Source organism: Ostrea edulis, chromosome 1 (genome assembly GCF_947568905.1).
Source record: "Ostrea edulis chromosome 1, xbOstEdul1.1, whole genome shotgun sequence".
NCBI classification, from domain to species: Eukaryota; Metazoa; Mollusca; class Bivalvia; order Ostreida; family Ostreidae; genus Ostrea; species Ostrea edulis.
In genome coordinates this window covers 105120126-105148103 of record NC_079164.1, presented here as the reverse complement: position 1 = coordinate 105148103, position 27978 = coordinate 105120126, and the positions used below count along the sequence as shown (strand labels likewise).

At 36.1% G+C, this 27978-nt stretch overlaps 1 protein-coding gene across 1 annotated transcript; it reads left to right on the top strand.

The window, feature by feature from the left end:
* Positions 1-1692: 1692 nt before the first annotated feature.
* LOC125668154 (DNA repair protein RAD51 homolog 4-like) lies at positions 1693-19951 on the top strand. Its single transcript, XM_048901973.2, has 9 exons — positions 1693-1923; positions 7991-8109; positions 9618-9699; positions 9999-10124; positions 11122-11223; positions 14475-14565; positions 15259-15329; positions 16636-16779; positions 19404-19951. Exons 1-9 carry the CDS (start codon positions 1780-1782, stop codon positions 19479-19481), a joined length of 957 nt encoding a protein of 318 aa, XP_048757930.2. The 5' UTR covers positions 1693-1779; the 3' UTR covers positions 19482-19951.
* The last annotated feature ends 8027 nt before the right edge of the window (positions 19952-27978 follow it).

The following is a 27978-nucleotide window of genomic DNA, read 5'->3' as shown; positions in this document are numbered from 1 at the left end:
TCCAGGATGATAGTATAGCGTTTGTAGATGTGCATAGTGATAGTCATTTTGTCTGCACGTGCATGCACGCGCGTGCACGTGCATTGCAATTTTGGTACAAAAAATGGAAAATCAGAATATTGAAGGAAGCGATATAAAACCTAAATAGGATGATAGTATATCATTTGTACATATGAAAAATAATAGTTTTTTTGTCAGCACGCGCACGCATGCGCGTGCACGCGCATTACAAAATTTGTACGCTAACTTTGGAATCAGTCTAACTTTTTTGTTGTTCATTGAAATGGCTTGAAATTCATATCATAGGTAGATATTGAGACCCTTAACTGATTTGCATGGTCAAAATTACCAATTTGCACGCGCATGCACGTGCGCTTCATTTTGATTGGATAATACTAAAACGTTTGTAACTATCTTATTTATGAAGCGAATGAGATGATATTCACAGCATACGTAGACAATATGTGTATCTATATATTGGTGTAACAAAAAAATGCCAACGCACACGCGCATGCGCGTGCAACGTTTTTTAAATGTTCAATTTTTAAAGGACAATAACGTTTTTGTTTTTCATCAAATTATATTGATATTAATGGTTTAGATGTGTCTTGGTACTCCTTACAAATTGCTATGGTTAGAATTACTGCTCAGCACGTGTATGCACGTGTGCTGAATTCTGATTGGACGATTTTAAAATCCCTATAACTTCCTTATATTTGGTGGAAACGTTATGAAATTCACACTGTGGGTATATGATACAAATGCCTGATGAACGACATCAACAAAAATTCGGAATCATACACGCGTGCGCGTGTATGCGCGTGCAACGCTTTCTTTCATTTTTTGGTACTGAAATGACCATATTGAACGTACTACATGTAATTAAAGGCTAAAATAAAATGATTTTTTGCTATAGATTCACAAGGACATCACTTTTGAATTGGGGGAGGTTTGGGGAACATATGTAACGGTCCCCGTTACAATTAGAACTAGTTTAAAATTGTGACAGTTCTCATATTGATCGACCTGCAAAAATGATTATAGTATCCTTGGTTAATAAAATAGGGGAAAATGGGGTTGGATTTAATGGTATTTGAAAATAAATATTCAGATCTCTAGGTCACAGGACTCCCCATTCGGTCAATTTGAAAGCTCAGTACAGATTATCTTCCCTCTTCTGAAAATTTGATAAATTTAGATATTTAAAGGTATTCAATTGTATTCTAATCTTGTCTGACTATTATCGCGAATTATCATAGAAAATTCTTGCTTCAATTCCAAAAATATCCAATAAGGACTCTATATATTTCAAATTTTCAGAAGAAAGAAGGTAATAAGTAATGAGCTTCGACCTAAATAATGTGTTTTAAAAAAAACAATTACAGCAACCAAAGATGTCACTTTTACATCTACCATTCATAATACGTAATTGATTTTTCTATACAAAATTCAAGTAAATCTTTTCCTCTTGCATCTACGACAGCATCACTTTTAAGTCTTTTTTCCAATAACTTTGTAGTACGGTTTACCAGAGACGTGTGTGTGTCTCCGGATTTACAAAACGGGAGATTTAAGATGAATTTAATTTTTTTTTTTATATATATATTTCTTATTGAAAATGTTAATATTAAGTAAAAAAAAAAAAAAACATGCTTAATGCACTTCATGATTCTATATTTATCAGGTCGATCAAGAAAATACGATCAGGACATTATAGTACTATCAGGACATTATACCCTCCCATGTTTGTACTTTTGGCGCCAAAAAACAAAAACAATCATGTCGGCCATTCGACCGAATTTGTGCCCACACATAACAGAAGAAGTTGCCAATGAGCTGAAATCTGTAGGTGTTAAAACTGTTTCAGACTTTATTAGAATGGACCTGGAACATCTGGCTCAAGAAACTACAATTTCATTTAAGGTTTGTTCATTTTGATAGCTGTTATGTTGTCGCCCGATGTCGGTCAGCACACAGAAGCACACAGGAGCGCGGTTGTTAGATAATGAAGTCAAAACAATCTGGATAGGGCCATGTCGGGTCTCTACTATATACTATCTACTTTTAGTTTTACGTGTATTTATTGTCAGATGACTCGTTAGTCTTGATCAGCTGTCGATCGTTCCAATGTTTGTGTTTTTAAATTCTTACACCTTTCTATTGAAAGGAAATCTGCAGTGGAGGTGCAGTAATCTCAGCGAGATTAGAGGTGCAGATATAGGATAAGTTTACAAAATATTAAGACTGTTATAATATTGTTATGATATAATAATATTGTTATTGAAAGAAAATGTGTTTGCGATAGCAGCGATACTTAATGCCTGAGGCTGATAAAAAAAAATACAAAATTAAACACACCTATAAGTTCCTTGTCACCTATTCTCAGAATAAGTAGACATTTTGACGGAATGCATGTCCCCAGGCTCTATCTGATAAACATGCGGTATTTAAAAAGTTTTTGTAGTAGTTTTTAATTCAAATGTAACTCTACTTACAATATCATCTCGAAAAAACCTTTTGACACCGATGAATTATAAAATACAAATCAGAAAACTCATCAAATTTGCCTAAACTTCAATGTCGCCGAAGGGGTATACTACATTTCCGCATTTATAAAACCTAAGATGACTTTCACGAGGTATTTATAACAATATTATTTAAAAATCTATGTTTAGATGAATATTTAAACAGGTATCAATATACGTAAGATCGGTTTTTAAATTCATCTTTCGACTTTACTCGATGTCGCCAAGAAGTACGTAATCTACGTTGCCAAATATAGATATGTCTTTTAAAATCATAAATACTCTTTATTTCTGTTGCTAATATTAAAAACTTTATTAGATTATAACGGTCTATTATGTAATATTTGAATGCATATACACTGGAGACAAAATACTTCATAAGAACATCTGCAAAATGTGTTTTTAATCCGTTGTTTTAAGCATGTAAGCTACGTGATCGCAGGAAAACTATTAAAGTAAATGTATATCTAGAAGTTTGTGTGTTTATTTTATATCATATCGTGTACGGAGTATTTCTCAAGCGAATAGATACATCTGTCCATACAAACACTGATGAGTTTGTCTACTTATAAGCAAATTGTATTTTACGTTTTGTAACCTTCGTTGCCATATTATTGGTACATATTAAAAAACAAGTGGTCTAGATATTTTTTTTCGGAATTTTCGATGATCATCGGTATCTTTTTGTATTGTAAATCAATATCTACTGCTTCCGATTACGTCATGCCCTTGAAGTTGTGTTGATGCGAATTTTCAAAGTCGAAAAAGAAACATCGAATTGCCCATCCTTATCAAAGTTTGAAGGTAAGATGTGTTTTATTTTTCACTAAATTGGAATTAGAACAGGTTATTGTTCTATATTACATTAGTTTTATCGTCACAAATTGTAAACACACAACATTTGACACCACAAACAACATGTATCATACATTCTTGATATTGTAAGTTACGTTATTAACATGCTTTTCTATCACTGTCACTTGATGATTATTTTTTAAGATAATCTGTTTCTACGAATTTACTTAAGTATCATGTACTTCACTGCAGTGTTTGTCGATTCAAATTATGCTCAATACGATTAACAGAGTAATTACAATGCCTTGATAACGTAGCTTACTATATGAAATCGCAATGTAAGAGAGGGCAGTGAATGTCTAAATGAAACTGTAATTATCAGTAATTAATCAAGGATAAACATAAAATTAACATGCACAGATTGTATTTGCGTTTCATATATACATCATATTTGGATTTATTTCCTATATAATATAAAAAACACAGCGATAACGTAAATTACTGTTTGATGTAACGTAGATTACCATAAGAATAAAGGTATTTTTTCATATCCTCTATGAAAATTTGGACGTACAGAACAAGTTTCATAATTTACTGTTTTATTGTGAACAAAAACAAATACAAAATTTAGATGAAATATTTTAACAATTTTAGATTATGGGGAAATCAAAAGCTGAAATACAGAGGGAGTATAGGGAGAGAAAGAAGCTGCAAGAAGGGAATGGTTATCTAAAAAGAGAAAGAGCGCGAGTGAAGGGCTATTATGTGCCTATAGCAGAACAATCCAAAAAGAAGGCTAACGAGAGACGTAAAAAGGTTAGGGAGGCGGTGCGGAAGCACAGAGAGAAACTGAAAATGGAACTGTCCCAGGAATCTATACAAGATTCCGAAATAACATCAACAACAGAGGCCTCTTCGACCACTTCAATGATTGTGAAACTCCCTGCTATTGATCTACGAAATCGCACCAGGCGTAGGGTAAGTCGAGCTACAGCCAAATGTAGAAGAACAATAGAGAAACTTAATGAGGAAAATAGAAACTTGAATCGCAGAGTGAAAACCATTTCTAAAAGATACCAGCGTCTTTTGTCTAAGACGAAAGCTCCTATACAACCTGAAGACTCAGTAAAGTCAAATGAAAAGGCAGTCCTTACACCCAGGAAGTGAACCTCTACAGAGATAAGAGAAGAGGGTTTAACTCCAAGAAAGATGCCAAAAACCATTCAAAGGAAACTCCTTATGGCAAATGTTCTGACAGAGGAACTGCATGGTGCATGGAAAGAAAATGGAACAAAAGGAAAAAAGTTGATTTCAAAGATAATATCTGGAAAATTGTTAAAGAAGTATAGGATGAGAAAATATGTTGGCGGGAGCCTCACAAGGCATTCCTTCAACAGCAAAAAAATCATTGCATTTCCAATCATTCGGAAGAAAGTGGAGGCACGAGAAACCCTTCGAAATTCTATTATCAAGTTTCTAGAAAGGGATGATAACAGCCGGATGATGCCGGGAAAAAACGACAAAAAGAGAACTCAAAGTGGACACATGCAAAAACGGGTATTGAATGACAGTATGGCCTGCTTGCACATGAAGTTTGTAACAGAGACATCTGAAAAAATTTCTCTCGCCACGTTTTGTCGTCTAAGGCCAAATTACATTTGTCTCACGAAATTTATTTCACGAAATACATGTCTATGCCAAAAGCACCAGAATATGGCCCTTGCGTTGAAGAATATGAAATCTGTTGGAGTTAAAGTTCCAACAAGTCCTGATGAGTTTGCCAGGCAGCTGAAGGAAAGTAGTATCAACTTAAATGACATATTTCTGGAGATAAGTTCAGAAAACGTCAAGTATGAGCAGTGGAAGAAGATTGAGATGCCTGATGGGAGAAAGAGAACAAAGATTGTAGAGAGGGAGATTACAAAAGAAGATTTTGTAACTGTGGTACAAACCCAAATCTGTGAATTTCAGGAACACGTCGCTAGGGTACGACTGCAATATGAAGCACTTCATAATCTGAAAGACAATTTGCCAGAAGGACACGCTATCATACAAATGGATTTCGCTGAAAATTTCACATGTTCATCAGCAGAAGAAGTGCAGAGCGCGTATTGGAATTCATGTGCAGTTACCCTACACCCTGTAGTTACATACTATAGGGCATCGGACGGAAAATTGACACATAATAACTATGTTTTCGTCTCAGACGATTTGGCACACAATTTCGGGACTGTATATGCAATTCTAGACAAGTTAATGCCAATGATCAAAATGAAGATCCCACACCTGAAAACTGTACACTACTGGACCGACAGTCCAAGTTCCTAATATCGAAACAAGAGTTCATTTTTCATCGTTTCGGACCACGAGAACATTTTTGGAGTCACAGCTGTTTGGAACTTCTTTGAATCCGGACACGGCAAAGGGCCATGCGACGGATTAGGTGGTACATCTAAGCGAACAGCTGATCTCGCCATAAAGCAGGGCAAAATAATTGTCCAAGATGCATTTGATTATCATGACAAGGTACAGCGATATCACACAAGTGCTAGTTATGTGTTTGTAAAATCTGAAGATTGTGCAACCAAGCGGGATGAATTGACAGAAATAAACCGAAATCTTCACCTAGTGAAAGGAACAATGCAACTACATTGTGTCATCGGACTAGAAAAGGGCAAAATAGCAACTTCGGTAACCTCTTGCTACTGTTCCGACTGCATTCAATGCAAATACCACAATACAGCAGAAGCGTCTCTATTCAAGGGAAATAAAAAAGATGTGGCAGTTAATAATGAATCAGCTGATGATACTTGACATGAAGAACACAACCCTGGGTCGGAAGGTCGTTCTGATGTTAATGACTCAGAGAAGTTAATGTTGGTCAGTACGTTGCTACCCAATACGAAAATGATTAGTTTGTTGGGAAAATTCTTGAGGTCGACGAAGATGATGATGAAATTCTCATTACATTTTTGCGCCCAAGCCAGAAAACATTACCTGGAACACGGACCTTGTATAAATGGCCGGTTAATCCTGATGAGCTTTGGGTGAAACCAAATGAAATTTTGTGCAAAATCACTGAACCAACTAAGCATGGTAGAACGGGAAGAAGTTTTGAAATATCACAAGAAGATTTCGAAACGGCAGCAGCAAAGTTTGCGTTGAAAGTAAGGAAATGAAACAGATAATACAGTGTATGTCTGATGTTTGATAATTATAACGTAGATTACTTAAAAGGATACATATTTCATATCATGTATTATTCGAATCAATTCTGAGGCATTCTATTGCTTTTATTTTGTCAGATTTATAGATTTTAAAACTGATGTTTTGTTGTGAAAGGTCCCAGGCACTAAATAATAGTATTGGAGTTAATGAAAAAATATTGTAATTTACGTTATGATATTAACTTGATAAAGTGAAGATCAAAATACGATATTTTCGTGACATTAGGTGAATTTATCTTCAATAGGTCATCTAAATATTCTTTAGTTTTAGCATTTTAAGGTTCACTTGTGTAATGATATTCTTGTAATCTACGTTGCATTTTCTGTAATCTACGTTACATATACTTTATTAGGTATTTCTATTTTGTCGTTTGAGTTAATAAATCCATGTTTAGGAATTCCTTTGAATAGGTTTCTTACTAACTTTCCATTGATTTAATTTCTATAATAGAATGTATTTGAAGTTTTGTAATGAAACGCAAGTTAAACAAAAGAAAACAAATCATTCTGAATAAATGTTGATATACTTTGATTGTTCTGTGTGGTTTTTAGATGCGATTAGTTTATCAAGTATTGTATATTTTTCGAAGAATATAGTTCAATTTCCCTTAATAACATGTTCAAGCTACATGTTTATTGTTTCCAAATGAATTATATAAAGGTTTATTCGGAATGAAATTGTAGCAACGTAAATTACTCGAATTTCGAAGAGTATTTTTTGCCCAATCATAACTGTTCGGTCCATTATCCCCGAGTGTTCAAAATGTTTGTATACACAGAAGAAGCTCCACACTATACAATAAATTTAAATCCTTGAAGATAAAAAGATCATTTTAATTTTGCATTCCCAACTTGAAAATTGCAACTTATTCTGAGAATATGTGTTGTATGAAATCTTTTAAAATACGTTTAAAAGAATTAATTTTAAAAGCGAATACATATTTTATACTAAGGTCATCCCAGGCATCATATCTTTTCCTGATCGGTAGATGATCAGTTTTTCTTGCACTAATGCAGTGGAAAATATATGCTTAAATTCAACTCTCTAAAATTCAATTCAAAGTATAGCTTTTGTATTCTATTCAGGGTCTTTATCAGAACTTGAATAAGCGTAATACTGACATGAAGGGAGGGGAGGGGGGTATACACAAACGCCGGGATGATGCAGACCAGCTATTGACTAGTGGGTTAATGGTGCAAGGGTAAGATGATGATAACAATGTCGATGTTGCAACATTCACTCGCAATACAGGTGCTTGAATTTTAATATATGGAGTACTATGGGCACATTTGTATATGTTCCAGCTATTCATGAATTTTTAAGTGTGTCATATATTTTTATATTAAGACCCAAGCACCTGTATTGTAAGACTACTTGGTATTGAATTTGCATGTACATACTGCCTTGTCAGAAATATTGAGTTTCTCATCTTTTGTTTCTAGGATCTTGCTGTAATAAGAAGACTCCTTTTGGCTCGGTTTTCTACTTTTCCTGTGAATGGTACAGACTTCTACCAAACAGCCATTGACTCATCATCAATACTACCAACTTCGGTCAATAAGTAAACTTCTTTTACAGTGGCATTGTCAATAATGTGTAAACAGAGTTTGATATGAATGTTAGTTTGTTAGCCCATGCTGAAAAAAGTGTGATTTTGTTTTATGGTAGTAATTTTTTTTCAATACTGGACTTTTGATATATGGATCCACTCCGACTTTTATCGCGCGTTGAACATAAATTTGTAGGACATATCGCTTTCGGATTACAATAACAACTGAGTAAACAAGCATAGGATACTTCAATTGATATATATCAAATTCCTGTATTAAAATGCTATCTTTGAAGGAATCACTACAACCATTTTAAAGGAAAATGCATTTGATTAAATTATATGAGTTGGGAAGGAAAATAAATCTAGGGAATTGTTGATTATTAGTATGTCATTTATGTGTTTCCATACATGTTATTTAGTGTGCATGATTAATCTTAGATAGACTTGTGATTCCGTTCATTTTGTTGTCCTTCAAATCAACTCTAAGTAAAACTTCATGCCTTGTATCCAATGATACGCATCCAAATGCGCCTTTTACCTTCTATGTAATTTACACCCAGATACTAAGCAACAATAGTGACTTGGATCGTCATCGTAGGACTGCGCATAGCTCTTTACGGACCGTCTGCTAGCAAAACACCATTTGTATCGATGTCAACTTTGCCCTACAATTGGTTTAATACTATCACATGACCGTGATGTATAAACATCAGATATAATCGGTTGTTTCGGCACATCCCAAAAGTTCCATATTCCAGGTTTACAGGCTAGTACAGATTTATGTTGTAATATAAGAAAGGAGGAAATTTCATGGCTGCACCAGGAATTGAAACCAGGAGCTACCTAGGTCGATATCCACTCTCCATATAGCCCTAACTACTACATTGAACCCAGGACCCCGCATTACTAGTCGGGTGCTTCCACCACTGAGCTACCTAGGTCGATATCCACTGTCCATATAGCCCTAACTACTACATTGAACCCAGGACCCCGCATTACTAGTCGGGTGCTTCGACCACTGAACTTCCTAGGTCGATATCCATGGTCCATATAGCCTTAACTACTACATTTTCCCTCCTCCATAAATTTTCTTCGTTCACGACACACAATCCAGATTCTTTTTCTCCAGGCAGGACTTCACCTGAAGTCCAGGAGTGGTCAATGGCACCAAATGTAATAAAAAATGTATGAAAGGAGGAAAATTTTATGACTTGATTCGGAATCAAACCCAGGACCACTGGGGTTCGCGGTTTGATTCCTGATCCAGTCACATATTTCTAGCTTCTTCCTATTACAATAGAAACAATGATTTGAAATTGGTCGATACATGTGCAAGCAATATTGAATTTGAGATATTCATAAAAATTCTAAAAATCATGCAGAATACAGAAATAGACACTTTGCTGACTTGATCAACAGTAATTGACTTGGTTTGCTTGTTTAAATAAAAAATTAAAATGATGTGTCAACATAATTATATAATTGCATGTATCAAACAAATTTTCGTTTTCAAAAAGGTTGAATGAGTTACTAGATGGTGGACTTTACACATCAGAAGTTACGGAGGTTGCTGGAGAAATTTCCTCGGGTAAAACACAGGTAACTCTAGGTACACTTTTTTTTTGGAAGCTTCAAAATTTTAGAAGTAAATATTACATACAAATGTATATGTAATCGTCCATAAAATTTTATTACTCTACTCTGAATATCACTGCATACTAAGAAGTGCTCCTAGGTACCATTACTAGATATTAAAACACTCGGACGTGCTTAACTCTCCACAACTTTTGCTTAAGTTCATTTAAAGGTGTTTGAAATATAGGTGGAAAGTGAGGAGTGTGCTTTATACACATAACCATTTATGTACCTGTACATTGTAAATACATATTTTCTCGTAGTTGTGCCTAAGTTGCTGTGTTTCTGTGGTTATGACAGCCAGGCAGAATGTTGTGTACATAGACACATGTGGTGGTTTCTCAGCAGACAGACTGGCTGAAATAGCAGAATCTCTTTATGGAGAGGAAGTAAGAACTCCTACTAGTACTTTTTGTACTTGCACATTCCTCACGAAAACTTGATAACTAGCCAATGCCCAAGGCTACAATTTGTAGCTCACATGAGCTGAAAGCTCAAGTTAGCTTTTTTAATCACCTTTTGTCCGTCGTCTGTCCGTCTGTAAACTTTTTAAATTTACGACTTATTCTCCAGAACCACTGGGCCAATTTCAACCAAACTTGGCACAAAGCATCTTTGGGTGAAGGGAATTCAAGTTTCTTCAAATGAAGGGTGATGTCCCCTTCAATCACAAAAATGCAAAAATAAGGTGGGGTCATTTTAAAATCTTCTTCAATAATACTCTTGTTTTCTCAAGAACCACTGGGCCAAAAGAACTGAAATTTACATGTGATCCTTATTTTCCAGACAACTATTTGTAATTAAAACCCTTATGATAAAAAAAAACAAAGAAAATCTAGTATATTATGTATGTAACTGAAGATTCATTAAGTGTGAGGCTTTCAACATTGATATACACTGTACTTGTATATGCCTTAGTATTGAAAGCTATCTCACGATACGATAAGCATGATGATACAAACATGCAATATGATATGTATTGCAATACAGTGTCAATGACTTAGATATAAAGCAATTTCTGTTATTATTTTGTATGGATAATGCATTTTAGTATTATTTCCAAGATAAAAATCACAAGACCTCCTCATAGTTCATTAACTGTATAAAAGTAACAAATAAAAATTACTAGAATTATAAGTGTTCAAAACACTTTAAAAATTAAGCCATACTCAGAAACATTCAAGATTAATAAAAAATAAAATAATATAATATCCAACCACTGTATCACAATATCATACTGATGATACACGTGTCATACAAGCTTGTGATCGATATGATTGATATACTGCTGTATTTTTACTCCTCTACAGAGATAAATGATGACAATTGTGAAGGTAAACACAATCACACTTTGTTCAGTAATTTGATGCGATTGTTTTCTTGAAGCATTTGGAGCACATTCTGCAGTCAGTGAAAGTTGTGGAAGCATTTGACATTTTTCAACTGATGTCAGCACTGCAAACAATTAAGGAACAAATGGTTATAAAGGTATTCACACAGATTTACTGTCATTTCTGTATAGTAAGGGAGAAAACTTATGTATAAGGACAATGTCATCCTGGCTGTGAAATGTTTGATGTTGGTGATTTCTATATTCTCATAAACATTAACATTCTTCAAATTCTGTGAAGTTGGTGATTTCCATATTCCCATAAACTTAAATATTTTTCAAATTTTGTAGAGTCATTGATTTACATGTTCAAATAGACAAAAACAAAATTAAAAAATTTTCACTGAAAAGTGAAAAATATCTTAATAAGGGTTGCTTTTAAGAAGAAATTATGGGCCACATGCATCAACCAACATAATTTTCATGTATTAGAATTATGACATTAAGATATGAAAATTTATCATCTCTTGATTAAATTGTCATCAGCTTATGCAGTAGCGTACCTGTAAAAGACATTCCCATGTTGTGTGAATTCAAATTTGGTTATATTGTGACCCTTTGGGCAAGGTTGTAGCCATAATATGGGGTCATAATTTTTCATGGGAGTAATGATTTTCATTTTAAGCTAGCTCACTACACTAAAGCTTACACTCTTTATGACACTACGTCACAAGATGGCAATTTAAATGTTTTGTGAAATTATTTGTATCGATCGATTTGTTTGTCTATCATCGTAGCTCAGTGGTTAAAGCACTGGACTGGTGAACCGCAGATCTCGAGTTCAAATCCGCCAGTCTTTTGTTCATATGTGTTGAAATAATTTTTTGAAAATCATGTTTTTATCCAAATTTGCATATTTTCTTCCTTTTTGCCATATATACTTAGGGCTATTCCAGAAATAAATACATGGGGGGGTCGGGAGGCACCTTTTGTATATACCAAGCACCCATAAAAAAAATAAAAAATTACCCCATGACCCATCAAATTAATAAACTCATTTTACAATGACCCATCTAATAAAAAAAAAAAAACTAACCAGACCCACCACAAAAATATTTTTAAAAATGAAAACGGTACAAATCTCGCGAGGTTTTCGGGACAAACATTCTAGTCAATGACGCGGTAATGCCTGTGCGACATTGTATCACAGTAGTTCTGAAGAAACGATGTCACATCAACAATCAAAGGCATCTATGGCGGGAATGTTGGAAAGATTGGGAGTCCAAACGATGCTATTATCATGAAATGGGTATGGATATGTTTTTCCACGAATCGTTTGTCTTCTAATGGAGCCCGCGCCCGGAGGCCTCTATATCACCATCACACTGACTGATAAATATAACGAATCCGTACCCTCGTATAAATCAACTAAGGTTTGCCTATTTTTATTAGAAAACGGAATACCTATTGGTTTCAAAATATTCCCAAAATCGATGCACTGTAAACTAATAATCTACAGAACAGAGTTCGCCGCCATCACGTCCAAAGGGACCCTACTAAACGCGCCTCTAATTTGAAGAGTGCCTTAATGGAAAGTTATGCGCTGCAAAGAGCGACAACTCGAATAGTTCTATGTTACTTCCGATTTCCGATTTCGAAAGCAGCATTTCGAAAGCACGTTTTCAATTTTCCCTCCCACGTTTTGTAACCAACACGACAAGAGCGACAATAAAAATATTCTGAAAACTCAACACCCACGTGACACAAAATAAAACAATAGAAACTACCCACTACCCATAATAAATATTTTTTTAACAGTCCAACCACGGACCAATTAAAATTCGAAAAAATACGACCACCCACACAAAAAAATATCGTTTGCCGCCCGACCCCCCCATTTGATCATTTCTGGAACAGCCCTTATTATATATCATCATAGCTTTTATGATTAAATCAATTCATACTGATGTGAGAAACTATTTCAGGGTGTTGTGAGCCACCTTAAAATCAACAGCTGAACAACAGCAGGGCCAAGATGACTCAGATGAACAATGTGGCCCATGAGCCTCTTTTTTTCTTTTATATAAGATTTTGGATCTTGTTTCTTTTTTCTTGGTTTTGTTTTGCAGTTTACGGGTACCCCATGCACTCTGTATTTTCTGATGCTAAATGGAAATTAACCAATTTTTCCACCTGTTGAAATGAAAATGACCAGAAAGTTCTGTGTTGGGATGCATTATTCATTGTTAAATGTTTAGATACGGTTGTATATCTCGCCCAATTTACAGAAATGTGTACAAACAATTCTGCAATTTTCTGTAGTTTAAATTACCTTATATTTATAGAATATTTTACTATTGATGATCTATGACTAATTAATGAGACTTGGTGAACCTATTTCTTTGCTATTGTTGAGGCCATCATTAAAAAAATTTTGTTTGATGTCGGGTAGGTAGGTCGGTATTTTTTTTTTGTATTTTTTTTTTTGAATGTCGTGGAAATCAGATTTACAAATTTACTGATGTTTTCATTAAACACATAACGCTGCCAGACAGAATAGAGTTTAGAACATTCATTTTGTACACATTGTATATTATACACGTAAATCTTCAAATGTCTTCTGAAATTTTCTCAGGACGTTTTGTATTCGTCACGGATGAGGATAGACCATCAACTTGAACGCAGACTCATGGTCCGCCATACTTTTGGTGCGCTATCTCACCTGTTTTTATTTAAGTAACATGGCTTTCAAACTTTTGTACACAAATACGATCAGCCTCGACGGGGGAGTTCGTAGCTCCTTGTTCTATCTTGTTGGTAGGTAATTTGGGGCAGAGATGCGGTATATTTGATCGTTCATATAGATAAGTGTTTGAAAAGTTCCAGGATTAACAAATGGTCATCAAAGTGAAAGTAGAACCGAAAGATGTCCAAAGAACATTTTGATACAGTGTAACAAAAATTCTGTAAAACAACTAGTCCAAAAAAATGGCATCAAGTTTAAAACTAATTCGAAGAATGTCTACTTTTCAGGGAGAAAATTTTTTTTTAAAAATTAAAATTTCGAAGTGTGGAAAAAACGATTGAGTCGGGGCAAATTTCAGGGTCAGTCGGAGTACATCAAACAAATCAATTTTTATTTTAAGCCTGATGTGCATACCTTGTGTAAATGTATCAGTTCATATTTTAGCAGCATTAGACAGACCTGTTCACTATTTGTATACTTTACTGTAAAGGATCCAGTTTATATTTTAGCAGCATTAGACAGACCCGTTCACTATTTGTATACTTTAATGTAAAGGATCCAGTTTATATTTTAGCAGCATTAGACAGACCAGTTCACTATTTGTATACTTTAATGTAAAGGATCCACAGTTTTTGTCTCTGATGATTTTACTTTACATCACAGGATGATTCATTTTTTGAGACTCTCAAGCTGATTATTGTGGACAGCATTACAGCAGTTATCTACCCTACACTGGGAGGACAGCAGATGGATGGTACGTGTAGTATTTAAAGTTAATACTCTTTATGCACTGTACATTGTATATATATACTTGTTTATGTCTGTAGAATGTAAACAGTATTGTAGATTTGGCGTACAGTAGAACCTCGTTTATCTTGACATTTTCGTTTCCAGTCAAATCGTCTACATGAGTGAAGCGTTTGGATATCTGAATGGCATTGATTTCTGCTAAATACATATGCATTGTATATGGTCTTTCATATCAGTGGCAATCAGAATATTTCCTTACATTGATATGTTTTATCTCATTAAGTACTGAATTCATAAAAAAAAAATGGCATGTGACTCACTGTCTTTTGGTATACCCACATACCAAATATGAAACGTCTATGTCAAAAGACAAAAATGTTTTGGATTGGACAAACTTTGTATGAGAAGTGGAAAAAGAATTTACTCTAAAACAATATGGGAGGGAGAGAGATAATTCTGGTAAGCTGAGAACATAATTAACTGGTCTCAGTGGCTTAGTGGTTAGAACGTTCGCTGTGATTGAAAGGTTGTTGGTTTAAGCCCACACATCATGGTGATGTCTTGATTGAGTGAAAAATTCTGATATTACAAAAACTTTCAATGCAGCATATTTTAATTTTAGGGAAAGTTGTTCAGATATTGTTTACAAACACTTCCTTTTATTGTCTTTGTCAGAACATAAATGTATATTTTTCAGGACATAGTCTTATGGTACAGCTTTCTCTAAAAATGAAACATCTGGCTGCAGACTTCAGTCTAGCTGTATTGGTTTGTAAATGTTTCGTTATATTTTTTGCATCGATAATTTCAATATCAGATTTGCACATTTTCAATTACTCTATCATGGTTTTAAAAAAAAGATTATTTCAATATTTAATTTTCCCTAGATATAATTGTTGTGAATTTATACCAGGTCTTAATTATACCCCCCGCAACAAGTTGTGGGGGGGGGGGGGGGGGGGGTATACTGGAATCAGGTTGTCCGTCTGTCTGTCCGTCCGTCCGTCTGTAGACGCAATGGTTTCCGGACTCTAAAGCATTATCCTTTCCACCTACCGTCACCATATCATATATATGGACTACCCATGGGATGAAGATGTTCCCTATCGATTTTGGGGTCAAAAGGTCAAAGGTCAAGCGCACTGGACATTGAAGTAGCAATATGGTTTCCGGGCTCTAAAGCGTTATCCTTTCCACCTACAGTCACCATATCATACATATGGACTACCCATGGAATGAAGATGTTCCCTATCGATTTTGGGGTCAAAGGTCAAGCGCACTGGACATTGAAGTAGCAATATGGTTTCCAGGCTCTAAAGCGTTATCCTTTCCACCTACAGTCACCATATCATACATATGGACTACCCATGGAATGAAGATGTTCCCTATCGATTTTGGGGTCAAAAGGTCAAAGGTCAAGCGCACTGGACATCAAAGTAGCAATATGGTTTCCGGGCTCTAAAGCGTTATCCTTTCCACCTACAGTCACCATATCATACATATGGACTACCCATGGGATGAAGATGTTCCCTATCGATTTTGGGGTCAAAAGGTCAAAGGTCAAGCGCACTGGACATCGAAGTAGCAATATGGTTTCCGGGCTCTAAAGCGTTATCCTTTCCACCTACAGTCACCATATCATACATATGGACTACCCATGGAATGAAGATGTTCCCTATCGATTTTGGGGTCAAAAGGTCAAAGGTCAAGTGCACTGGACATCGAAGTAGCAATATGGTTCGGTTTGTCATGCCATTTGTTTTTTACACTCAGAAAAGAGGTAGTTTATACCTATTACCAACACCCTTTGGGAGATTGGGGTAAGCGGGGGGTATTCTTAGTGAGCATTGCTCACAGTACCTCTTGTTTCAATTGATAATGTTGTATGGGTCAGTACACACTGCACAAAGGAATTATTTTCAATGAAAAAATGCAAGTTGTCTCTTGTTTTGAATTACAGCCATTATGAAATAATTTGTACCATTGATATTATTTGATGACAAGTTTCCTTGCACTGTTACACAGGTTATAAACAATATTATTTGATGACAAGTTTCCTTGCACTGTTACACAGGTTATAAACAATGTTAATGGTGATGGAAAGGTCAGTCTAGGTAAAACGTGGTCACATGTCCCCCACAGTCGCCTGATCATCTCCCATCACAGGGACCACATGCCAAATATCAGGGAAGTTATGTTGGTGAAAAGCTCAAGATTGGTGAGAAATTTACATTTACAGTTGTAATTCGGTTCAGAATTGTAGCTCTCTGGGAAAAGATTTTGATCGAACTCTGATTTACAGCACAATTATTTCTACGCATGATTTGTTCCTTTATCGTGTTTTTTCAGATTTTTAGGTCACCTGAATAAACTCTGGTGACCTATTGCAATTGGGCTGTTTCTGTCATCATGCGTTAACAATTGAACATTTTTAACTTCTTCTTGATGACTACAATTCCAATTCTTTTCAAATTTGATTTGAAGCATCTTTAGGACAAGGGGGACATGAATTATAAATTTCTGGACTCCTGCACCCCTGAGTCCTTAGGGGCGGGGCAAAAAGTGATAAATTTTCAAAAATCTTTTCTACAACCCCACATGTATAAGAAAAACTAAATGCATATTGAATATGAAGCAGGATTGATTGAATATTGTTTAACGTCCCTCAAGAATATTTCACTCATATGGAGACATCACCATTGCCGGTGAAGGGCTGCAAAATTTAGGCCTATGCTCTTCACTCATGGCCTTTGAGCAGAGAGGGATCTTTATTGTGCCACACCTGCTGTGACATGGGACCTCATTTTTTTCGGTCTCATCCAAAGGACCGCCCCATTTAGTCGCCTCTTACGACAAGCAAGGGGGATCCCCACGGGATTATGAAGCAGGAAGGCCTGTACCAAAATTATAAATTTCATTATCCCCGGGGTAAAGGTTCTGCAGCATTGATGTTACATATATTATGTAAAGCTTTTCATTAGTATAGGCTCTTTTGAGGGCATTTAAAGAACACATCTTGTTTTATATGTGCACTTTTGCTGAATATTGGAATTTAGCATAGATATTCAGAACAGGAAATTTTTAGTAGCCCTTGGAACTAGTCATACTTTTAACTAATACTCAGGTGACCGATAAGGCCTGTAGGCCTTTTGTTAATATTTAAAAAATTCCTAACATTTTCCCACTAAGAGAAGATGTAAAGACCTGAATCATGTACTGAAAAAGTTGTGTTGTAAATCCAAGTTTTTAGCTCACCTCAAGTGAGCTATCCTGATCGCCTTTTGTCTGTCATCTGTCTATCCGTCCATTTGTAAACTTTTCACATTTTCATCTTCTCCAAACCCACTTGGCCATTTTCAATCAAATTTAGTACAAATCATCCTTGGGTGAAAGTGATTCAAGTTTGTTCAAATGAAGGGGCCATTCCCCCTTTAAAGGGGAGGTAATCACAGAAATGCAAAAATGGTGTGGGGTCATCTAAAATCATCTTCTTTGAGCCAGAAAAGTTCAAATTTACATGAAAGCTTCCTGACATAGTGCAGATTAAAGTTTGTTAAAATCATGGTCCCTGGCGGTAGGTCGAGGCTGCAATAGGGGATAAAAATGTTACATGCAAATTCATAGGGAAAATCTCTAAAAATCTTCTCAAGAACCACTGAGACAGAAAAATTCAAATTTACTGGGCAGCTTCCTGACACAGAGTAGATCCAAGTTTTTGAAATACATGGTCCCTTGGGGTAGGATGGGCACTTAGGGATCAAAGTGTTATATACTGATATAGGAAAAATCTTTAGAAAATATCTCTTGAACTATTTAAGCTAGGACTTCCATATTTGTATAGACATTGTTTATGGTAAGACCTTTCATGTGATGCAATGGTGTGTGGTCTTATGACCTTGACCTGGAAGTCAATGTCATTTTTTAATAAAAATCTGACCTATACAATGTGTCCAGAACTATTTAAGGTACATTTTTCATATCTTGTGTATATATTTCTTATGGCAAGACCTTTCATTTTATATTGTGACCTTGAACTTGGGAGTTTGACCTACTTCTAAGAAAACATAACCTATTAAATATATTCAGAACCATTTTAGGTGGGGCTTTCATACTTTGTATATAGATTCTTTATGGCAAGACAATGTACACAATGTTGTTTGATATTTTGACCTTGGAGTTCGACATACTTTATTTTTTTTAAAAAAACTGACCTATTCAGTATCTCCTAAACTATTTAAGGTAGGGCTTTCATATTTTGTATATAGGTTCTTCATTATTTCATGAAGCACCTTGTGACCTTGATCTTGCAGTTGGATTTACTTTTTAAATCTCTGACCTGTTCAATATCTCCTGAACTATTAAAGGTATATCTTTCATTGACCTGGAAGTTTGACTTTTAGTAAAAATCTGAATTATTCAATATCTTCTGAACATGGAGCTTTCATGTTTTGTACATAGATTTCTTATGGCAAGGACTTTGGTTTTATCCAGAACAGCAATAGGATCATATTAGTTGATGCAACTCTGTTATGTGAATACATTTTCAGTTATGCTGTGATCCTTTAGGGCTAGGTTGGGGCCACAATTTTTCATGAGAATAAAGATTGATGAAAAAGTCTTTTTAAAAATCACAACAGGTGAACAATAGCAGGGCCAAGGTGACTCAGGTGAGCGATGTGGCCCATGGGCCTCTTGTTTTTATAACTGGTGGATCTATGGTTCTCTGGTCTGTCTCAATTTCTCTCTCGGCTAATTAGAAAGATGAAGAACTGGAAATTTTTATTACCAAAAAAGGTTTGATTTACAAAATGAAATGAAATGCATGATTTTATTGATGAACAGGCTACAGGCAGTAAAGTTATGTTGAAAATAACAGAGAAAGGGATTGAGGATATGACATTGATTGAAGATATGACATGAGCCCCACTGCAAGTTAATGCACAGTGGTACATCATCCAGCATTACAGTCCTAGCAGGAAGGCAGTAACAGGTGCCACACCATGTCAGGTGCTAGCTTGAGGTGTAACACTCTCGACAGAGCTGCCCAAGTAATGCTCAATGGCGCTTCCTTTGAGCATGACAATCCTGGAAAAAAGACGACAGTAACAAACACCACACATTACAATCAATCCAGTGAAGATTTTATCAAGCATACTCCGATAACATGCAACTTAGAACAGCGAGACATACCACCATAAAATTTTCCGATGCAATGGCAGACATTGATTCTTGCATGTCAAAAACACATGCAACTCCTTAATAGATTATTCAAATTTGTTATGAGGATGAGAATGGCAACTCACTATGGACATTATTGGTAGAAGCTGAATACATGTACTGTACTTTATGTTATGTGTGTAGCTTTAGAAATTAATAAAAACTACTTTGTATACTTTATTCATATTTGTAGCCATCAAAGGTGTACCATATTGAAATCAAACAAAACTTACCTCAGTAGATTAGTGATCTTGATCAAATCGAATTTCAATCTGCAGATCATTTTGATATTTTTAGCTCTCCTGAGCCATAGGCTGAAATAAGCTTATGTACGGCATTTTTAGGTCACCTGAGTAAACTAAAAAGAGTGCCTCAACCACAAAGCTGTGACTGTTTATTAAAAATGAGAGCAATGCCATATCCATCTGTCATAATTAGTTTTCTGAACTTTTTTCAAGTGAGCTTTTCTGATCGCCTGTTGTTTGTCGGTTTGTAAACTTTGTTTTCGACTTTTTCCAGAACCACTGGGCCAATTTCAATTAAACTTGGCAAAAAGCATCCTTGGGTGAAGGGTTTTCATGTTTGTTCAAATAAAGGGCCAAACCCTCTTCAAAGGGGAGATAATCGCAAAAATAGGGTGGGGTCATTAAAAAATCTTCTCATGAACCACAGGGCCAGAAGAGCTGAGATTTACACGAAAGCTTCCTGACATAGTGCAGCTTCAAGATTATTAAAATCATGGCCCCTGGGGGTAGGACGGGGCCACAATAGGGGATCAAAGTTTTACATACAAACATATAGGAAAATTCTTTTAAAATCTTTTCAAGAACCACTGAGCCAGAAAAGCTGAGATTTACATGAAAGCTTTCTGACATAGTACAGATTCAAGTTTATTAAAATCATGGCCCTGGGGGTAGGTTGGGGCCACAGTAAGGGATCAAAGTTTAACATGCGAATATATAGGGAAAATCATTTTTAAAAATTATTCTGAAGAACCACTGGGCAAGAAAAGTTTGCATTAACATGAAAACTTCCTGACATAGTGCATATTTACGTTTGTAAAAATTATGGCCCCCGGAGGTAGGTTGGGGCCACAATAGGGATCAAAGTTTTACATGCGAATATATAAAGGGTAAATCTTTAAATATGGGCCAAGGTGAGCAATGTGGCCCATAGGCATCTTGTTGCATTTTTGTGATTATCTCACCTTTGAAGGGATGACCCTTCATTTGAACAAACTTGAAAACACTTCACTCCAGTTAGAATATTTATAACTGTGTCTCGGGACACGCCCTCACCAGTTAGAATGCCTTCCATATACCCGTAATGTAGCAGAAAATTGCAGAATCACTCCAAAATGATTTTGAAGTTACCAAAGAATAAATGCATCAAATTAAAGCTAAAATTGAATACAACTAACCTCATTGATAATTCGAAAGTCCTTAACACTGTAAAAGAAAAAATGTAAGATAATTAGCTCACCTGAGCTGAAAGCTCAAGTGAGCTTTTCTGATCACCCGTATTCCGGCGTCCGTCTGTCCGTCCGTCTGTAAACTTTTCACATTTTCAACTTCTTCTCAACAACCACTGGGCCAATTTCAACCAAAGTTGGCACAAAACATCCTTAGGTAAAGGGAATTCTAAATTGTTAAAATAAAGGGCCAGGCCACCTTCCAAGGGGAGATAATCAAGAAAAGGTAAAAATAGGGTAGGGTCATTAAAAAATCTTCTCAAGAACCACTGGGCCAGAAAAGATGAAATTTATAGATAAGCTTTATTAGGTAGTGCAGATTCTAAATTGTTAAAATCATGGCCCCCGGGGGTCGGATGGGGCCACAATAGGGGATCAAAGTTTTACATACAAATATATAGGAAAAATGTTCTTCTCAAGAACCACTGAGCCAGAAAAGCTGAGATTTATATGAAAGCTTCCTTATATAATGCAGATTCTAAATTGTTAAAATCCTGGCCCCCGGGGGTCGGATGGGGCCACAAAAGGGGTTAAATTTTACATACAAATATATAGGAAAAATCTTCCCAAGAACCACTAAGCCAGAAAAGCTGAGATTTATATGAAAGCTTCCTGATATAGTACAGATTCTAAATTGTTAAAATCATGGCCCCCGGGGGTTGGATGGGGCCACAATAGGGGGTCAAAGTTTTAGATACAAATATATAGGAAAAATCTTCTTCCCAAGAACCACTGAGCCAGAAAAGCTGAGATTTATATGAAAGCTTCCTGATATAGTACAGATTCTAAATTGTTAAAATCATGGCCCCCGGGGGTCGGATGGGGCCACAATAGGGGGTCAAAGTTTTAGATACAAATATATAGGAAAAATCTTCTTCCCAAGAACCACTGAGCCAGAAAAGCTGAGATTTATATGAAAGCTTCCTGATATAGTACAGATTCTAAATTGTTAAAATCATGGCCCCCGGGGATCGGATGGGGCCACAATAGGGGGTCAATTTTTGTTGGGTTTTTTTTTTTTTTCGTTTTTGTTTGTTGTTTTTTTTTTATATAGTGCAGATTCAAGTTTGTTAAAATCATGGACCCCGGGGATTGGATGGGGCATCAAAGTTTTACATACAAATTTATAGGAACAGTCTTTTAAAATCTTCTTCTCAAGAACCAGTGAGCCAGAAAAGCTGAGGTTTATATGAAAGCTTTCTGATATAGTGCAGATTATAAATTGTTAAGATCATGGCCCCCGGGGGTCGGATGCCCCCACAATATGGGGTCAAAGTTTTACATACAAATATATAGGAAAAATCTTCTTCCCAGAACCACTAAGCCAGAAAAGCTGAGATTTATATGAAAGCTTTCTGATATAGAGCAGATTCAGGTTTATTAAAATCATGCCCCCCTGGGGTAGGATGGGGCCACAATAGGGGATCAAAGTTTTACATACAAATATATAGGGAAAATCTTCTCAAGAACCATTGGGCCAAAGAAGTTCACATTTACATGAAAGCTTTCTGACATAGTGTAGATTCAAGTTTGCAAAAACCATGGCCTCCAGGGGTAGGTTTGGGGCCATAATAGGGACTACGGTTTTACATGCAAATAGATATGGAAAATCTTCTGATATGGACCAAGGTGACTCAGGTGAGCGATGTGGCCCATGGGCCTCTTGTATTGTAAACTGAACACTTTGAAATGTCACTTTTCTCGATTCAAATTGACTGTCATTTCACCAGAAACTGTTACAGGAACACCCTGCTGTTTTCAAAAACAACTGTTCAATAAATGACCGCCCACTACCATATATGGAAAACTTGCAAAGAGCTTGAAGACATGATATGTTTGTGAAACACAAATACCCCCGATAATGGCTAATTCCAAAGATGGACAAGGTTACAAGGACAAATATCTTGGTACCAGTAGAAAGATCTTGTCCCAAGAAATGCTCATGTGCATGCGATATCTACCATTTAGAAGTTATGACCAATGTCAAATTTTTTAAAAGTAGGTCAAATATCAAAGCTCTAGCACTTACTGTTAAAAAGTTGTTAATAAAGTTAGAGTTTTTGAAAGGGTAGGTCAAACTCCATTGTCAAGGTTCCAGTCTTACAGAGTCAAAACTTTTAGTATCCAGAGAAAGGTCTTGTCACAAGGAATACTCATGTGAAATATCAAAGCTCGAGCACTTACTGTTCAAAAGTCATTAGCTAGGTTAAAAGTTTCAGACAGAATGACAGACAGGACAAAAACAATATGCCTTCGATCTCGGGGGCATAAAAAGAGTACGATGTGCAGTGGACACAGAATTACCCTGAAGAATTATGGCAAAAATAATCTCTGCAGTGCTAAAGGGAAAAGATATGCTTTTGCCAGTGCAATCTGGTTAATTTTTTTCATTCAGGCCTAACGAAAGCAATTTTCATCCTAAGAATATTAAACCTTCATGTTTTGACGCTGCAATGTTGACTTAACTTATATTTCTTAATTTACAGTGTTTATTTGAAAGTATAAGTTAATTTTCCTGTAGAATAACGGCGTAGTAAAGTTTCCGCAAAAGGTAATATCTCTATATTTGGGAGCTGTTCGCTTACGCAATGACAAGTTACGGTGAAATGGAAGCTGTACACAGCGAAATTCAAACTCACTGGTTTTAGTTCTCTTTTTCACTAATTAAAATGGAATTAAAGGCAAGTCAGTTGTGAAGTTAACTTATTTGATTGTTTATTAATGATATTTGACATCATTTTACCGAAACATGTACTGAGTGCAATTTTTATTTTGCTACATTGTGCGTATATGGAACATATTCTATCTTTAAACCTGGCCCATAGGACATTATCATTTTAACGATAGAACATTCTATCTACCTTCATCAAAGGATGCTTTTTGACAAGTTTGGTTGAAAATGGCCCAGTGGTCCTGGAGAAGAAGTCAAAAAGTTTACAGACGACGGACAACAGGTGATCAGAAAAGCTAAAAAAAAAAAAAAAAAAACATCAGGTAAGCTAAACAAACCCATGGGCCACATCACTCACCTGAGTCATCTTGGCCCATATCTCGGTACCCCTTTGCTTGTCGTAAGAGGCAACTAAATGGGGCGGTCCTTTGGATGAGACCTCAACAACCGAGGTCCTGTGTCACAGCAGGTGTGGCACGGTAAAGAGCCCTCCCTGCTCAGTGGCCATAAGCGCCGAACATGGGCCTAAATTTTGCAGCCCTTCACCGGCAGTGGTGACGTCTCCATAAAGTAAGTAAGTAATTTTTATTTAAAGTCGGAAACTATATACAGGTAAACAATAAACATGAGCTAAGAGCTCTCTAACCGACTATATAGCATTAAAAAAAAACCACAAAGCACTAATGATATATAATTGCATGCATAGACATAAAAACAGAAATTTGAAATAAAACAGGACGCATACATGTATACAGACATCACAAGTCATGCATATATATACACAGGGACTAGCTATATTAAGATGCGCATGCAGCACTGAAAACAGTTTGCAACACAAACATAAAAATATGGATATATACATAGAATAAATAAATATGCATACCTAAGAGACAGAGCGGAGTAAAAATAAAACAGTTAAATTTGTACATGTAAGCTTAGAAGCATAGTTAGAAGTTAGATCAAAACTTTAAGATTTAGGCAGGAGAGGCTGGAATTTGCTTGAGCTGCATTTACAATTTAATTCCCCACACCAATTTTGAATATAATTTGAGAATAGATTATATGATGCAATATTTCTTGCTTCGTTTGGCAAAGAGTTCCAGAGCTTTGCTGCCTCATATCTGAAAGATTTAATCCTGTACCTGGTTGTTCTAGGTCTTGGTACTTACGCTGTATTTGTATATCTAAAATTGTATGAATGGTTTTTCATAACAACTAGATCTTGTAAAAAAAAAAAGTGGGGACAGTTTGTTGATAATTTTAAAAGTTTCTAAAGCTATTGTTCGCATTCTTCTGGTTTTTAGTGAAGGCAATTTAGATTGTTTTAATAGGTTTTCGTAAGTACTTTTATAGTCACCATAGATAAACCTCAGAGCTCTTTCCTGAATCTTTTCAATTTTGGGGGTGTTTTGTTCAGTGCAGAAGTGCCATGTCAACGGGCAATAACTAAAATTTGACATAATAAATGAATGATATATGGTTAATTTACCTAATTTGCTAAGATGTTTGCCTATTCGTTTAAGAACATTTAATTGCCTTGCTGCCTTTTTACAAATATTGGTAATATGTGTGTTGAAAGAAAGTTTAAAATCAATTGTAATACCCAACAATTTTATTTCTTCATCACATGAAGTGAAATATTCTTGAGAGGGACGTTAAACAATATTCAATCAATTGGCCCATATCTGAAGACTTTCCATATATATTTGCATGTAAAACCTTACCGGTAGTCCCTATTATGGCCCCAACCTACCCCTGGAGGCCATGATTTTTGCAAACTTGAATCTGCACTATGTCAAAGCTTTCATGTAAATGTCAACTTCTTTGGCCCAATGGTTCTTGAGAAGAAGATTTTCCCTATACATGTATTTGTATGTAAAACTTTGATCCCCCACTTCTGGCCCCATCCTACCTCTGAGGGGGCCATGATTTGAACAAACTTGAATCTGCACTACCGGTATGTCAGAAAGCTTTCATATAAATATCAGCTTTTCTGGCTCAGTGGTTCTTCATCAGAAGATTTTCCCTATATATTTGTATCTAAAACTTTGATCCCCCCTTGTGGCCCCATCCTACCCCTGGGGGCCATGATTTGAACAAAAACTTGAATCGGCACTATGTCAGAAAGCTTTCATGTAAATATTACATTTTCTGGCTCAGTGGTTCTTGAGAAGATTTTCCCTATATGTATGTAAAACTTTAATTCCCTATTGTGGCCCCATCCAACCTCGGGGGCCTAACAATTTTGAATCTGCATTATGTCAGGAAGCCTTCATGTAAGTCTCAGCTTTTCTGCCTCATTGGCTCTTGAGAAGATTTTCCCTATATATTTGTATCTAAAACTTTGACCCCCTCCCCCTTGTGGCCCCAACCTACCCCCAGGGGCCATGATTTGAACAAACTTGAATCGGCGCTATGTCAGAAAGCTTTCATGTAAATCTCAGCTTTTCTTGCTCATTGGTTCTTGAGAAGAAGATTTTTAAAGATTTCAATCCCTATATATTTGTATGCAAAACTTTGATCCCCCCTTGTGGCCCCATCCTACCCCCGCGGGCCATGATTTGAACAAACTTGAATCTGCACTACCCTGGTACATGTATGTCAAAGCTTTCAAATGTAAATATCACGTTTTCTGGCTCAGTGGTTCTTGAGAAGATATTTAAAGATTTTCCCTATATATTTGTATGTAAAAATTTGATCCCCTATTGTGGCCCCATCCAACCTCAGGGACCATGTTTTAACAAACTTGAATCTGCATTATGTCAGGAAGCCTTCATGTAAATCTCGGCTGAAGAATTTTAAAGATTTTCTCTATATATTTGTATGTAAAACTTTGATCCCCTATTGTGGCCCCATCTTACCCCTGGGGGCCATGATTTGAACAAAAACTGTCAGAAAGCTTTCATGTAAATATCACATTTTCTGGCTCAGTGGTTCTTGAGAAGATTTTCCCTATATGTATGTAAAACTTTTCCCTATTGTGGCCCCATCCAACCTCGGGGGGCCTTGATTTTAACAAACTTGAATTTGCACTATGTCAGGAAGCCTTCATGCAAGTCTCAGCTTTTCTGCCTCAGTGGCTCTTGAGAAGATTTTTAAAGATTTTCCCTAAATATTTGTATCTAAAACTTTGACACCCCCCCCCCCCCCCTCCCTTTGTGGCCCCATCCTACCCCCGCGGGCCATGATTTGAACAAACTTGAATCGGCACTTTGTCAGAAAGCTTTCATGTAAATCTCAGCTTTTCTTGCTCATTGGTTCTGAGAAGATTTTTAAAGATTTCAATCCCTATATATTTGTATGCAAAACTTTGATCGCCTATTGTGGCTCCATCCAACCCCTGGGGACCATGATTTGAAGAAACTTGAATCGGCACTATGTCGGGAAGCTTTCATGTAAATATCACATTTTCTGGCCCAGTGGTTCTTGAGAAGATTTTTAAATGACCCCACCCAATTTTTGTGATTATCTCCCCTTTGAAAGGGTCATAGCCCTTCACCCAAGGATGCTTTTGGCCAAGTTTGGTAGAAATTGGCCCAGTGGTTCTGGAGAAGAAGTCGAAAATGTAAAAAGTTTACATACGGACAACAGGCGATCAGAATAGCTCACTTGAGCTTTTAGCTCAGGTGAGCTAAAAAAAAAAACTTGAAACCAGACCTCGTTAACATTTGCATTTGATTTGGTCCTGCTATTTTTGAAAAATAATGTTTTGACAATTTTTTTCATTTATATCCTGTATATTCCCTTATAAAACTTTAAGCCCTACCCTGCCCCCCGGAACCATGATTTGAATAAACTGTCAGGAAGGTTTCATATAAATTTCAACATCCCCACATTCTCTGTTTAATGTTGATATTCTTCAATTCTCTTACTTTTACCTTCGGACACCACACTGTGGCTCTACCTTTGAGCGGAAGCAATCTCAACCGACATCGAAGTCCACAATTTTATTGTGCATGTTACTTCCCATTACATCATCACTTCCATGATTGACACTATTTACTAAATGCTCGAATTACAACTTTGTACTTCCTAAAACTTTCAAATAAGCAAAAGTG